This window comes from Notolepis coatsorum (assembly GCF_963971535.1).
Source record: "Notolepis coatsorum genome assembly, chromosome: 9".
NCBI classification, from domain to species: domain Eukaryota; kingdom Metazoa; phylum Chordata; class Actinopteri; order Aulopiformes; family Paralepididae; genus Notolepis; species Notolepis coatsorum.
The window spans coordinates 126,967,813-126,984,192 of NC_140173.1; the positions used below are offsets into that span (position 1 = coordinate 126,967,813).

Here is a 16,380-nt window from a genome sequence, read left to right on the forward strand (position 1 = left end):
TACTTGAAATCAGCCCGCGATCTACCTGTCGATCGCGATCGACTGGTTGGGCACCGCTGGTCTAGGTAATTAATGGAAACTCTGACTGTTGCTCCCTCCCTCGAAGGCTGAGTTGTGGCTGCAGGGCGACCCGGAGGTGAGGGCAGTTAACCTGCATTACCCAATCCTGTTAAGTCCTTTAAGGCATCTGTCGGGGACTCCCACCGCTAAGTGGCTTAGCGGGTCGGCCACCACTCTCGGACAGGTGTAGTAGTGAACATGCCAATCTGTTAGTCCTGGGTTTAGAGATCAGTCTCAATTAGGCTTCTGGGAGGATTTCTCAAGTGTGGCTAAAGTTCACATAGCAGGAGGCGATGTCTGAGTGCACATGGGCATGTTTGAGTGGTCGCGCGTGCTGCGCGTGAACAGGTAACGTAGCGGTATTATAACGTAAGACTTGGGTGCCGTAACAGACCCATAACAGTCCTCAACCTGGCAGGACTGAAGGGAACGGCTCCCGCCTACCTCCGGTCAATGGTCTCTAGCTATACACCCTTCAAGACCCCGCCACTCTACATCTTCTGGCCGCCTCAGACCCACTGCAATCCGAGCCCCGGGAGGGTCATCAAAGAGAAGCAGGCTATTCTCGGTCCTTGCTCCACAAAGACACACTTCTTCAATCAATATCTGAAATGAAAAAAAGACTAACCTTCTTACTGTTCTCTACTATCATGCACTCTTCCTACTATACTAACGTGTCTCTACTACTGTGCACTCAACACTGCAGCACTCAAGTTTCAACACTTTGAGGAACATCGTTACTCGGCTGATAGAGTTGTACCCTCCCTGCTGACTTGTTGTACAGAACTTGTAAGTCGCTTTGGATAAAAGCGTCAGCTAAATGACAATGTAAAATGTAAATTAATCAACGACGAGACCAAAGGTGTGCTTGCCAGCGAGGCTTGATGACGGGTCTGTGTGTCGTGTTCACCAACAAGTATGTTCTTCAGTAGCCTACTGTGCGTTCTTCAGTCAAATTGACCTCAGCCCCCATAGCGCAAAATATGCTTTTCTCTAGGCTTGCAACGATTCAATCGAACAACAAGTTGATTCGGATTATTTAGGCAAGGATTCTGCGCATCATAAAAACGTACCTTTGACCACGGTGTAATAGCTGCAGTAAGACGTAACCGATCACATTCCGTGAGATCAACGCAGAGGTATTTCTTCATGGCAACATGCAGTTTAAGTGAAATAGATGGATTCACGTTGAATTTCAATTAATTTCGTTTTATCAAATTTGACTGATTGATGCGGTTCAGTTTTCCACATGCATGTGATGACATCCAACAATCATTGGAGTATTGCCTTTACATCCCTAAACATCTCCTTGATGTAACGCCGCTAGAATGGTCCAGTGTCTCTTATGTAGTGCTTTATATACATGCCTGTGTGACAATGAGTCCTTATATGTGTTTAGTCATTATCCCTGCCTTTGTGTGAGCATGAATGTGTCGGGCCATTGTGTGATGTTGGCAGGTATTGCGGTCAATATTGAGCGAGATTCTAGAAGTGGAATTTCTTTCAGGGTAAATAAGGCCCATTTGAATGGGAAAATCAATATATTTCAGCTTATCCTACAAGTGAATGGACGTTTAAAAGAAAGGTGGGCGTTATTGGCATAGGGGTGGGGGGCGAACATTGCAGAGGGAAATCATGAAGGAGAATGAGAGAGAGAGAGGGGGAAAAAGGGGGCTGGCTCTTTTAAAGGACCGTGAAGGCCAGATCACAAATAATAGAGAGGGAGGGAGGGGTGGGTGAAAAAGAGGGAAGGAAAATATGTTGAGAGAGAGAGAGCGAGAGCAGAGCAAAACGGAAGAGTGAGTCGTCCGTGCCAGGAGCAGCGCACCACTCGTTTTGACTGGCGCTCATTTTGGGATTTTTTTTTCCTTCTCTCTTTCTCTCTCCCTCTCTCTTTCTCCTGCGTCGCTGTGGCTTGTTTTCTCTGCCTTTTCTTCTCTCTTTCTCTTCCCCCCTCGCGGACTCGCACACAAAAGGCTGACGGAGTGAGGCTGACATCTGTATGAATAGCGCACAGCCCCGGCTTGAAGGGAGAGAGAGCGAGAGAGAGAGCGAGACGGAGAGATAGATAGAGAAAGACGGAGCGGAGAGGAGAGGAGAGAGGAGGAAGGCAGAGGAGATACTAGTGATCCGGGCCGGAGAGGACGAGGAGGAGAGGGGGAACAAACGAGGCGACGGCTGACTGAAGCAAATCAGGAGAGAGAAGCCAATTCTGGAGATAAAAGAGCTACTGAGGCTGCCGCTGCCCTTTGGGTGACGGTCTGAGCTCTGCTCCACCATCACCACCCACCCTGCCCTCTGGGTGACGGTCTGAGCTCTGCTCCACCATCACCACCCACCCTGCCCTCCGGGTGACGGTCTGAGCTCTGCTCCACCATCACCACCCACCCTGCCCTCTGGGTGACGGTCTGAGCTCTGCTCCACCATCACCACCCACCCTGCCCTCCGGGTGACGGTCTGAGCTCTGCTCCACCATCACCACCCACCCTGCCCTCTGGGTGACGGTCTGAGCTCTGCTCCACCATCACCACCCACCCTGCCCTTTGGGTGACGGTCTGAGCTCTGCTCCACCATCACCACCCACCCTGCCCTCTGGGTGACGGTCTGAGCTCTGCTCCACCATCACCACCCACCCTGCCCTCTGGGTGACGGTCTGAGCTCTGCTCCACCATCAACACCCACCCTGCCCTCTGGGTGACGGTCTGAGCTCTGCTCCACCATCACCACCCACCCTGCCCTTTGGGTGACGGTCTGAGCTCTGTGCCACCACCCCCACCAACAACAACAACAACACCACCCACCCTGTTGGCAAGGGTGAATGTGTCTTAGAAATATGACACTGCCGCGAGTAAGGTGAAGAGGAACGCATTCCTGACACAACCAGCGGTGGAACTAGAGAGGAGGAGGAGGAGGAGGGAAGGAAGGAAGACTGGGCAGAGAGGGAGGGAGGGTGAAGGAGGTGGTGGAGAGGACAACCCCAGGGCATACTGTGAGAACCACCCCCCTCACCCCCGCTCCCCAACACCACCCACTTTGTCTTTTTCTCTCCCCACTGGGCCACTACTGTGCCATGTGCTGCTCCTAATCTGAAGAATGTGGAGACAGCATTTCCCAGGCAAGGAGCATGTTTCCTGTTGTCCTCTGTGCATGCGTGCGCGGGCGTGTGTGTGTGGGCGTGTGTGTGTGTGTGTGTGTGTTTATCACGCATGGGTAATAATGTAGGATGTTTTGTGTGTGTGTTTGTAAGCGGCTGGGGGGGGCATTTGGCCTCCAGGCTAATTAACCTCTTATGTTTTTGCAATGAAGTGTGTCATGAAACTTGTGTGTGTCTGTGTGTACACAGTACACACATGCTTGTGCTTACATGCACGTGTGTGTGTGTGTGTGTGTGTGTGTGTGTGTGTGTGTGTGTGTGTGTGTGTGTGTGTGTGTGTGTGTGTGTGTGTGTGTGTGTGTGTGTGTGTGTGTGCGCATCTCACATGGGAACTCTGCTAAATCAATAGGAGGAGGATGAGAGCGGACAGTCCGCCATATGAAGGAGGGTCACAGGAAGGAGAGTCTCCCAGTGGGGGGTTAATATGTCTGTGACTCTGTGTATGATATCACTATCAAGGCATTTGTATTCATTACGTGGATGCTATTTGATTTTGTGTCCGTTTACCGTATTCAACTGACAGTCCGTCAACGCCTGTGTGTGTGTGTGTGTGTGTGTGTGTGTGTGTGTGTGTGTGTGTGTGTGTGTGTGTGTGTGTGTGTGTGTGTGTGACAGTGTTGCAATGTTGAGTCATATGCACACACCTCGCATTCCACTCTTGTGCGTGTGCGCGTATGTTTATATCTGTAAGGGATTCATTGACCTGTTTTCAAGACTGATACTGATTTCCATTTCTTCAATCCATATTAACAGATAAGGGTTGTTTTTTTATATATTTTCTTTTTTCTACAAATTTTATATGCGGATGCTATGCTTTTTCGGACACGACTATCAACTATAAATTAATTTATTCTCTTGTTCGCTTGGATTAAGTGACACACTCCAGTCAAAAAGAAAACGTCACGAAAATGTCAGACTGTAAAAAAAAAACAATCGTACCAATTCTGATTATGCTTTTTTATTATTATTATTATTTTTTTTACTCCAATTAGCCGAAACAGATTTGTCTGACAATATATTGGCGCATCCTTTAGTGTCGAGTCAATACACAGACCTCACATTTCACTCTCTTGTTGTGTGTGCGGCGTGCGTTTGCATTAACACTGAAGTGTGTTGTCCAGTCAGTCCACTGTTAATCTACGGTGACGCCTGCTTTTGTCTCCGATCCCCTGATTGTGCTGTGGCGTTCGCTGGTTAGGCACAAAGGACACTATTTAGAATGAGAGAGAGAGAGATCTGTCTTTTCTTCTCTCTCACTCTGCCTCGTGTGTGTGTGTGTGTGTGTGTGTGTGTGTGTGTGTGTGTGTGGTATGATATCTCTATCTGTCTCTGTCTCCTACTGTCACTAGCTCGCTCCGTCATTCTGCTCTTTCTCTTTTTTCAACGTCTCGTCTCCATCGTTTTCCCTCTTCTTTCCCTTCTTTTCTTTTTTCCTCCTTCCTTCTTTGTTTCACTTTCATTTCTCCTCTCTCTCCCTGCCGGGTTGTATTATTCAGTGGGGCTGGTAGTAGGGTGGTGATAAGGTTGGGGGCGGATGGGGGGTGCAGGACAAGCAGGGGCTTTGTGTGTTTACAGGAAAGAGAGAGAGAGAGACTGGGTGGTGGGTGGGTTGGGTGGGTGGGAGGGGGGGGGGGGTGTTGCTGGGTGCTGATAGGGTCCAGTGGGGGCCTGGAAAGGGGAGAGTCTGCCAACAAAAGATTACACACAACCCACCTCTCCTCCCTCCCTCCCCCTCTCCCTCCCTCCCTCCATACATACACACACCTATATAATAGAATTTGACACACACACACACACACACACACACACACACACACACACACACACAGGCTCACACTGTACATGTGCACACATATGCAATCATGCACACATACTGCACACTTGTATGTGCGCGTGCACTGCATACACACATAAAATGCTGTAGGCTACAATAGCATATTCTACTTATAAGTGGTCTACAGTGATTAGACTGATAGAAGAGACCTTTGCATTGGCTATGAGGTTCATTCAAATGATTGTCGACTTTGTGAGACACCTACAAATATAGAAATGATGCACGTCAGACTAAGGGCGGGATCCACAAAGAATGGATTGCACGGTGCTAATTGCACCCTTACTTATAATTCATTATGAATTGAAAATGGGGGACCCTGATGTAAACAAGAAGAAAGTCTTTCTCTGGTCTGCATCCCCTTAACAATTGTGTGTATTGAACCGTACTATATTGTACCCATTCTGCAATCCGTTAATACAATTTCCAAATCAATCAATCACAGCGCAATCACATTGTACCCATTCACTCACACATTCACACACCGATGGTGGAGGCGACCATGCAAGGTGCCAACCTGCTCATCGGGAGCAATTAGGGGTGAAGTGTCTTGCTCAAGGACACATCGACATGCTGCCCGGGAGGAGCGGGAATCGAACTGAGAACCTCCAGATTACCAGACGACTGCTCTACCTCCTCACTGTCGCCCGTCTGTTTCCCGAGCTCTGGACATAAGAAGTGAGGACATTTTGGGCTGGTACTCACTTTGAAAAGGGTCAGGGGTTAGGTTAAAGTACCATACCAGTCTTTTTGACATGTGGGTTCCAAGTCATTCTGGTCTTTCTTCATAATATTTTACTGTTACAGGAATTAATGTAGTCAACGGAAGGTCCTGGCAACTATAATAATAGAAGTGTGTATTTGAATCTGTGAGAGAGAGAGAGAGAGAGAGAGAGAGAGAGAGAGAGAGAGAGAGAGAGAGAGAGAGAGAGAGAGAGGGAGAGGGAGAGGGAGAGGGAGGAGAGGGAGAGGGAGAGAGGGAGGGGGAGAGAGAGACTGGGTCAGGGCAGTACATGAGAGGAAACTCCAGAGAGAAAAGCACTGCTGTCTGACTGACAGTAGTGAGTATCATGCATGTTCTTATACTTGGACACCGTCCTCCAGACCTCTCTTGCCAGTTGATGAGAGATACAGACTCCTTCAGGTTGTCAGTTTGTGAGAGATACAGACTCCTTCAGGTTGTCAGTTTGTGAGAGATACAGACTCCTTCAGGTTGTCAGTTTGTGAGAGATACAGACTCCTTCAGGTTGTCAGTTTGTGAGAGATACAGACTCCTTCAGGTTGTCAGTTTGTGAGAGATACAGACTCCTTCAGGTTGTCAGTCAGTTTGTGAGAGATACAGACTCCTTCAGGTTGTCAGACAGTTTGTGAGAGATACAGACTACTTCAGGTTGTCTGTTTGTGAGAGATACAGACTCCTTCAGGTTGTCAGTCAGTTTGTGAGAGATACAGACTCCTTCAGGTTGTCAGTTGATGAGAGATACAGACTCCTTCAGGTTGTCAGTCAGTTTGTGAGAGATACAGACTCCTTCAGGTTGTCAGTTTGTGAGAGATACAGACTCCTTCAGGTTGTCAGTCAGTTTGTGAGAGATACAGACTCCTTCAGGTTGTCAGACAGTTTGTGAGAGATACAGACTCCTTCAGGTTGTCTGTTTGTGAGAGATACAGACTCCTTCAGGTTGTCTGTTTGTGAGAGATACAGACTCCTTCAGGTTGTCAGTTTGTGAGAGATACAGACTCCTTCAGGTTGTCAGACAGTTTGTGAGAGATACAGACTCCTTCAGGTTGTCTGTTTGTGAGAGATACAGACTCCTTCAGGTTGTCAGTTTGTGAGAGATACAGACTCCTTCAGGTTGTCTGTTTGTGAGAGATACAGACTCCTTCAGGTTGTCTGTTTGTGAGAGATACAGACTCCTTCAGGTTGTCTGTTTGTGAGAGATACAGACTCCTTCAGGTTGTCTGTTTGTGAGAGATACAGACTCCTTCAGGTTGTCTGTTTGTGAGAGATACAGACTCCTTCAGGTTGAGTTTTGATGTCCGTTACAGTTGTCGACGCGTCAAGATCACACCTTGATGCTCTTGTGTCTTAAGAGAACCCACCAGGTTCTTACAGGGTGCGTGGTATCGGACAATCGGCAGAGAGCGTGCCCCTCACCACCCCCAGCATATCCCTCCACCGTGGGCCCCTGGCTTTCGGAGTTGCTAAGTAACCAGAACCAGCTGTTGGTCCTGAGCCCATTCTGGCTCCGCCGTCGACTGGAGGGAAGGGAGCCGTTTTCTCTGGAACCTTCACTGCGAAACGAGTAACTGCGGCAGGGGCTGTGACATCACCGTGCCATGGAAAATCCTCCTCACTTCCTTTTGTTTTCACAGTTTTATTGTTCCACTGGCGGGGGTACTGGTGTGGGAGAGACTATGGCATGTATCACTGGCCTGAGTAATTGGGGCTGTGGCTGGCCTGCATTCTGTCATCTCACACACAAGTGAGGAAGAGAGACAGAGATAGGGAGAGAGAGGGAGGGAGGGAGAGAGAGAGGGAGATGCTCATTCTCCTCTTATTTTTAAAGTGCTATGAAATCATAACCCTAATGACTACAAACAAAACATACATTTTGTGCAGCTAAGAAGTAAATAATCTGAGAGAGAGGGGATGGGAAGAAAGTGTGTTCACGCACGCATGCGTCTTTGTGTGTATTTGTATACATGTATGTGTGTGTGCGTATGCGCGCGCGCGCGTCTGTGTGCGCGTGCGTGTGTGTGTGTGTTTGTGTGTGTGTGTGTGTGTGTGTGAGGTAGGCGCTAGTTTGAATGAGTCTATAATGGAAAATCAGATCAGAATGAAATGAGAGACGTGTCTCGCTGTTCTCCCAGCGAGGATACTCAACAGCTTAAAAAGTCTTTCAATGGAGATTTGAGATTCTAAGCATCTACAATGTAATTATTCAACCAATAACAATAGGCTGAGTAAGCCGATCCACCTCTGGGGTCTCTCTCTCCAAAGGGCCTGTGTCTCTTTCAAAGCCCAGGCTTCCTTCTGTAAAGGTCTCGCAAACAAACCACACCGAAATATGAGGGATAATACGTTTTTAACGGCCAAATGAAACAGTCTCTAAAAACCCAAACGAGGCGCGTTGGGAAAACCACAAAACCACACTGTGGAGCACGATCCGTTTACAATATACTAAAGACGTACAGCAGGAGTTTACACTGTGGAGCACAGTTTACAATATACTAAAGACGTACAGCAGGAGTTTACACTGTGGAGCACAGTTTACAATATACTAAAGACGTACAGCAGGAGTTTACACTGTGGAGCACAGTTTACAATATACTAAAGACGTACAGCAGGAGTTTACACTGTGGAGCACAGTTTACAATATACTAAAGACGTACAGCAGGAGTTTACACTGTGTGGAGCACAGTTTACAATATACTAAAGACGTACGTTTACACTGTGGAGCACAGTTTACAATATATTAAAGACGTACAGCAGGAGTTTACAGAGGGGTAAAGATAAGTACGGGTTGGGTAGTCACCAAACAGACTCCTCAAGATGGTCTCCAAAACACGAGGAGGGATGTTTTGCTTTGTTTTGTTACTTGATTGTTTTCGCTCTTACGAACTGATCTTCTCTCTCTCTCTCTCTTTCTCTCTCTCTCTCTCTCTCTCTAAAAACTCTGACGCACTCTCCAGCAGTGGCGTGGGACTCTGAGCTCTCTGTCGCTCAGATCCGCCGCTTCCAGGCAGTGGAACTAGACACCGGGTCCTATTCACTCCACTAAGGAGAAGCACATTTTCTCTCTGCACTTTTCTTTTCTTTTACTTTTACATTTAAAAGATCTCTCGTCTATTTCTGTTTTCAGACTCCAAAAAAGCTTTTAGTTGGGGAACATCTGTAATCCATTTGTGGTTTAAAGCGCTCCAGCGGCACTGCCAGATTCCCTCATACAGAGATTCATCCAGATTGTGATTAGCGCTGGCTAAACGTTCACTATCAAACCCTTTGTCTGTATTCGTCACAACAACACAAGACCTCCTTGGGCCTACATGGGATAAGGTTGTCCACAGTTCTGGGGCCATCAAGTATGGCTCCCATTTACTAGTTAGACTAGTTTGTTTGTTTTTCTCTCTCTCTCTCTCTCTCTCTCTCTCTCTCTCTCTCTCTCTCTCTCTCTCTCTCTCTCTCTCTCTCTCTCTCTCTGGCATGTGGATAATGATGCCTATTGTGCAATGATAACTGCTTTGGGTCCAATAACAGGAAATTGGCACAAGTATTTTGAGTTTCCATCAGTGAGCCAAAATATCTTTGTCCTCGCTGTGAAACGCATCCACAGCATGTGTGTGTCTTCTCCTGTTGCGCGGCACAGTGTATGTGACTTCAAACGGAGGCCTCTGTGCTGATTCCATAATGCAGTTAGTGCATTTTTTCGCCCCCAAAAATTATTAATATTTTGTCTGGTGTGTGGAGTTCGTCTGTGTTTGGACAGGGAGGGTTTTGCCTCTGCTCTCATTTCCTATGGGCCAGGTCCCGTGTCTGGCGGGTGGGGCAGAGGACAGCCCGCCAAAGTCCCCATGGTGGTGTAGCCCCGGCCTGGGGGAGAGAGAGGGAGAGGGAGGGAGAGGGAGAGGAAGGGAGAGGGATGGAGAGGGAGGGAGAGAGAGGGAGGGAGAGGGATGGAGAGGGAGGGAGAGGGAGGGAGGGAGAGGGATGGAGAGGGAGGGAGAGAGAGGGAGGGAGAGGGAGGGAGGGAGAGAGAGGGAGAGGAAGGGAGAGGGAGGGAGAGGAAGGGAGAGGGATGGAGAGGGAGGGAGAGAGCCAGAGAGAGGGAGGGAGACTGAGGGTGTTTTCATATAGTCCTTTTTAAACTAACTCAGCCAACACAGTGCTTTTCTAAGTGGACCAAGAATTCCTCTATTTTAAAAGAGAACTCCGATCCTTTCGCAGGTTCAGCCAGGCCCGGCGCCAGGGCGTATCGGACGGGTGGAGATTCGACTTCCATGGGGGTTAATAATTATTAATATTATTATTATATTGTATGAACGAGGGATTGGCTATGGTGGAGACGTGCAAGCGTACACACCGGAAGTGCGCACACAGGCACGCGTGTACGTACGCACTACGACGGAACACATTTATTGTGGCAAATTTATTCCGTCAAATTGTATGCGTTCCATGTGTTTTATGGCTGTTGTGTAACTTGTGTTGCAGAACGCAGCCCAAGCCTTTCAAAGCTCTGTGTATCCTGTGAAGCAGATCCTCTGCAAAAAGCAAGTCAATACAACCCAAACACTAGGCCACCAAATACACAGGCTACACATAGTGACAAAAAGGCAAATCCTCTATTCAGATTGAGTACTAGAACCACTTTAACACAATATGACAAGACAATGTCCTATTAACACTTCCAGTGCCATTCACTGATTTCCACGTTGCTGACGCCCGACCGTTGAGTGCCAATCACGCGTTAACACGTTTCTGGATCGTTTTTAATTTTTTCTTTTTTTTTCAATTTTAACACTTTGAGTGCCACGCCGGGTTTTCCTTTTTACCCCCTTGATGCCACCATCCACTTCAATGTTAACGTTAATATCGCCTAATCTATGTTTTAAATTATGGCTATGTGTCTAATCTGCCCGTCGCTTATCAAAGACTATTTTCCAGTCAGTGCTGTCAAGGCAGATTGGTTTTTTATCGCGTCATTTCCGTTTCAGAGCATTTAGAAAAGCACCCGTTTTGAGATAAAAAAACAGCCCATTCTGGACCATTCTATGAAAATCGTCTTTTACTGGAATATTCCACAACGTTGATATTCGTCGGCCTTTTTATGAATCGTTTTCAAATAAACGCTAGATGATCAATATTATACGTGCACGCAAGCACATTCGGGCCGCGCACGGATAATCGCCGCGTTGATTTCCTCTTGGACTTTTACAGTGAAACCGAAAGAGCCCATTTCACAAAACAGCTTATAACTTCATCAAAATTAGTCTGATTATCCTAACACTGATAACATAGATTCTTTACCTGACATCAGATGGTATCCAACTTAGGGATGGGAATCGAAAACCGGTTCCTGTGACTTTCGATTCCCTTAACGCTGCCAGGTTTTTCCTACAGTTGCGCGCGTTAGCATATAGCCATGGCAGACTGTATTTGATTCCTTAAGGGCTCGAAATTGCCTGGCTTTTGGTCATATGCTCCCGAAATGCTCCCGCTGTTTGGCTACTTCTATGTGCAGTGAAAACTACTTGAATGCTTTAGAACATAGTCATTGATTTAGTTTAGGTTGAGCTAAAATTAGCCGCGGAGCTATCGCTAGCTAACGTGAGCTAACGCTATTTAATCAAGCTCACAAAGAGAGATAAACAGCTGACAGCGGATAGTACAGGTACAAATACAATAAAACAGCGGGTGGGGACTGTTGTGTAAACATTGTACTCTTTAGTTCACATATAATAAGAGCCGGATTGTTTATTTACAAAGTCTCTACTCTGAGTCCGTCAGACAGGAAGTACCATGGTGCAACATACAAATGTGTCCGTGTAGCAACACAAGCCAATACCTACAGGACAGGGGCCCGGGGAGGGAGCTCTGTGTGTCTGTGTGTGTGTGTGTGTGAGACAGAAGTCAGAGGAATAACGACTGTTATTCAATAGATTAAATTAGTTTAAGAATAAAAAAATAAATACATTTTAAGAGAATCTCAAATACATTATTTTATTTAAGTGTAGGCTATAGTTAATGTTTTATTTTTTACAGTTTTTGTATTTTTCTGACATGGTAAATGGCTGCTTTTTTATATAGCGCTTTTATCCAAAGCGCTTTACAATTTGTTCCTTACATTTTACCCAATCACTCACACATTCACACAACGACGGCGGAGGCAACCATGCAAGGTGCCAACCTGCTCATCGGGAGCAGTTAGGGGTTAAGTGTCTTGCTCAAGGACACATCGACACGCTGCCCGGGAGGAGCGGGAATCGAACCGGGAACCTCCGGATTGCCAGAAGACTGCTCTACCTCCCGAGCCACTGTCGCCCCTGACATGGGGGCTCAACAATAAATGACAATCAGAAATGTCAAGTTGCATGTTGTTATTCTAACCAGCTTAGTTCTGTTGCATTTCCAATTTATTTATTTAAATTATAAATTGATCAGGTATCGATAAGAGAATCGATAAAGAATCGAATCGATAAGCAGAATCGATAATGGAATCGTATCGATAAAATCCTATCAATTCCCATCCCTAATCCAACTGGTATATTCCAATTCCTGATCACCATTCGAAAAAATCGAGTGTATCTAACGCGATACAGTAGAACTCCATGATCAGCGGGGCTCAGAGGCTCCAGAATGAACTGTGGTAACCCCGGCTGGATCAGTGGACTGGAAAATGTGGAGTACCGGATTTTTTTCCCCATCCATTTTCATTGAGTCCATTCCAAAATCCCTTATGTCATCTGGGAGACGATAGGGGGCGCTTTTTTCCACATATGATTGCCGGCGGTGCTCGTGTATACTCGGTAGGCTCGCGTGATGCAATATGATTTCAGATCGCAAAAAAAAAAAATCTTGTGAGTGGCTTTCAACCACATAAAAATAAACCAGAGATATCTTGTGTGTGGCAGTTAAAGTGTTAATACCCTATTCCATCCAGGGAGCCTGCTGTTATTATAGGGAATGCGTCTGAGATTTTGAGTCTTTGGCTGTGCGTCGATGATATAGGTCCGGGCGGACTATTCCTAGTCGGACAAGTGTAGCGGTTCTAATGCTCGGATTGAGAAGAAACAATTACTCCCGTGGTGGATTCTGTGTTGGATTATGTTGGTGGAACGATGGACATCAATACTTGGAATGGCGATCAGATAATTGGAATATTCTTTTCGGGGTACATCCTAGTCAATGTAAGGGCTATATGGTATCAATCTTGCATTGATCCAATAATGTTTTCATTGCGATCCGAGCGTATGTGTGTAACGCTACTCCATAACGTATTCCGTTGGTGACAATCAAAGCATCGAAAAACGACCTGCCCCACCCTTTCATGCATTCATGATGGAACATAATACCGATCATATGCATTTGATTTTTTTAAAGTAGCGTGTGTAGGGACAAAACGCCAATGGATTTCGTATAATACACATTGCGGCTTATAACCAGCCTCTCAGGAATTGGTCCGGATCATTCCGAAATAACACTCATATTCACCACGGTATAAAACGGGAACGTATGGATGGAAAAATTATTTCTTTTTTGCATCTTGACCGGAAGAAACCCAGTGTCAAATTACTATAGTATTGAATCCATGGCTATAATATAGAATATAGATTTAGCTCTACAAACAAGGTGACGGATTACATTGGTTTAATGGGTGGCATGAGCCTATGCTCTTACCGGAAGGGGCGTGGCACCCAATGTGTTAACAAGTAGTTCTACTCTACAGTGGTACTTCAGAGGTGAGCGGGAATAAAAGGGATTTAGATTAAATTCAAATGTGTTGTGTTGTTGTAAGTTCAGTACAATGAATGAATGAATTAATGATTTATTTTTCGGTCTTGTTTACAGACAAATCAAACACACCCGTGTGGACTTACAAAAGGAAAAGAAAAAAGAAAAAGAAAATCACAAATGTACATATTCAAGGCAAGCTCGCACACAAAATCCAAAATCAACGACAAAAAAAAAGGAATAGGCTGAAGCACATGCTTATTTTTGTCTATCCCTTACAAATTCTTAAAAACTAAATATATTTTAATAAGAAAGAAAAACTTAAAATATGCTGCAAGATATAGTTTTTTGAAAGAAAAAACAAATGTTTGATGTTTTACTCAAAACTGTACTCCTGAATTATTTGTATCCTTTAAGGCTTTTTTTTTTTTATCTCCCCTGAGAAGTACACAACTTCAACCCGTCACTAAGGCTATTCCATAATTTAACTCCCAAAATTTAAACACATCTAGCTTTTACATTAGTTCTTACCTTTTTACATGTTTTAAGAATACATAACCCTCTTAAATTATAATTTCCTTCTCTTGGTTGAAAGAGACATTGAATACAAACTGGTAGGCTTTTACTCTTAGCACGAACAATTATTTCCAAGGTTTTTATGTACACCATATCTACACATTTTAATGTGCAGAACTTCATGAATAATTATAATAGCTCTTTTCTGTAGTTTAATAATAGAAAATAAAATAAGTTTGGCATAAAAGTGAGCAAATAGATTTTCCAGAATCCATGCCATCCACGCAGGTAAGTTCATAACCTCATCTAGAGACCTAAACAGATCACCTCTAAGACAAGGCGCCTTCAATCTCTTTACCTAAAGAATTCCCTTATGGATTTATGCCTGACTGTATTTGGCCAGGCTCCTCTCGCCCATGAAGCCTAGCCTGCAATGCTGCTGTGCACCAAAGCAGAAGAGACTATAACCTTCAACATAATTTAAGGCGAGACAGTACCCCCTAATAGGCAAAAAATATATTTGAATAGATATCACTATGAAACTTTCCCAGTTTGTTATGTACATATAAACTAAGAAAAAAGATATTGCAAGTTTTCTGAATTTTATGTTTATATTGAGGCACTTCCTCATTAAATATGCTCACATTTGCATATATCGCCAAGACACGAATCACCAATGGATAATGCCAGATTCAAAAACTTGGTTTCATTTTGTTGATACATTCAAAACGAAACTTTTTCCAGAAGGGATTGTGGCTATGTCCTCTTATCAGCCCATACATCAGGAAATACTACTGTCATAAAAAAAAAACGGTTTTCGCCTAGTTTTGGTATAAAATGTACTATAAATCCGGCTATGAATGATATATCAACAAACCCTTCTGTAATTAGAAGCAGGATATGGATGCGAAGAAATGTGGAACGTTTGGTGTGTGTAAGTACTAGGGAAATGGAGTTCCATGTCTTTGTGTGTAAGTAAAATGCATAAAAACTCGTTTTTGAGAAAACGCCCTCAAAGTTCTGTATTGTAATTGTGATCTATGGACACAATCGGACAAAATTAAGTAAGATAAACAACTAATTGTCTGTTTTCGATATTTTATTGCCACTAGTTTGAAATAAGACAAAATATAACAAAATCTCAATATCGTCGAGAGAAAAAAAAGCAAAAAGGCGATTTCTGTACTGTCAAGTTCAAGTTCAAGTTCAAGTTCTTTAATAGTTGTCATACAGAAGTACAGAATACTTTCATACAAAATGCTTCTTACTGTTACGCTCCAGAGACTGTGCTAGACAAGATAGTATCAAATAACATAATATAGCATGTAATTTAGAAGAAGAAAAATGAGGTCACAGTGTTCGGTATAGACATATGTACAATGTTCTGAGTTACCATATAATATACAATACTATGCAGTGTACTAGTGTACAGTACTATCTAGTGCAAAGCAGAAATGGGATGAGGTACAATTTTAGGTACAATTTACAGTAAGGTGTACGAGTTGTAGTGCAATCCTTCATCAATAAATATAAAGTGTGGGGAGTGGGTGCTACAGTGTGTTTGTTTAAAGTGGGTGTGTGCTATAAAGTGTGTGGAGTGGGTGCTACAGTGTGTTTGTTTAAAGTGAGTGTGTGCGTGTGGATGTGTGTGCTATGTGCGTTTGGTGGTTGTTGTTGTGTAGTGTTCATTCATTGTTCGTTTAGCAGCCTGATGGCCTGGGGATAGAAGCTTCTTCTGAGTCTTTCTGTGCTCGCCTTGAGACTCCGGTATCGCTTGCCTGACCGCAGCAGTTCAAAGAGGCAGTTGTTCGGGTGACTGGAGTCTTTAATGATTCTCTTAGCCTTGCCCGTGCAACGCTTGTTGTAAATGTTCTGGAGGGTGGGGAGCCCCCCTCCAATTGTGCGTTCGGCTGAACGTGTCACTCTTTGTAGTCTGCTTCGGTCTTGTGCAGTGCTATTCCCAAACCAGGAGGTGATGTTGCCGGTCAAGATGCTCTCTATTGTACATGAGTAGAAGTTCTTAAGGATCTTCTGACTGACTTGGAACTTCCTTAGGCGCCTGAGGAAGTAGAGGCGTTGTCGTGCCTTCTTCACAACACTGTCAATGTGTGTGGTCCATGTCAAGTCCTCGGATATGTAGGCTCCGAGGTACTTAAAGCTGTTGACTCTCTCAACCGGTGCCCCGTCGATGCTGAGGGGGCTGTAGTCCTTGACCCCCGACCTCCTGAAGTCCACAATCATCTCCTTTGTTTTGCTGACGTTCAGGGAGAGGCTGTTTTCCTGGCACCATCCCGCCAGGACCTTGACCTCTTCCAGGTAGGCCCTCTCGTCGTTGGCAGAGATCAGGCCCACCACCACTGTGTCGTCAGC

General features: G+C 45.1%; 1 protein-coding gene across 2 annotated transcripts in view; it reads left to right on the forward strand.

The window, feature by feature from the left end:
- Window positions 1-16,380, forward strand: part of ctbp2a (C-terminal binding protein 2a) — a 249,785-nt gene that overhangs the window by 192,242 nt on the left and 41,163 nt on the right. The window contains exon 1 of one of the 2 annotated variants that reach the window (XM_084321181.1): window positions 1,870-3,175. The exons of the other annotated variant lie outside the window; for it this stretch is intronic. Within the exon in view, the coding sequence (XP_084177307.1) occupies window positions 3,154-3,175 (22 nt within the window). The 5' untranslated portion in view covers window positions 1,870-3,153. Of the gene's footprint in view, window positions 1-1,869; window positions 3,176-16,380 lie in introns of those variants that run through there. 2 annotated transcript variants of the gene reach the window in all.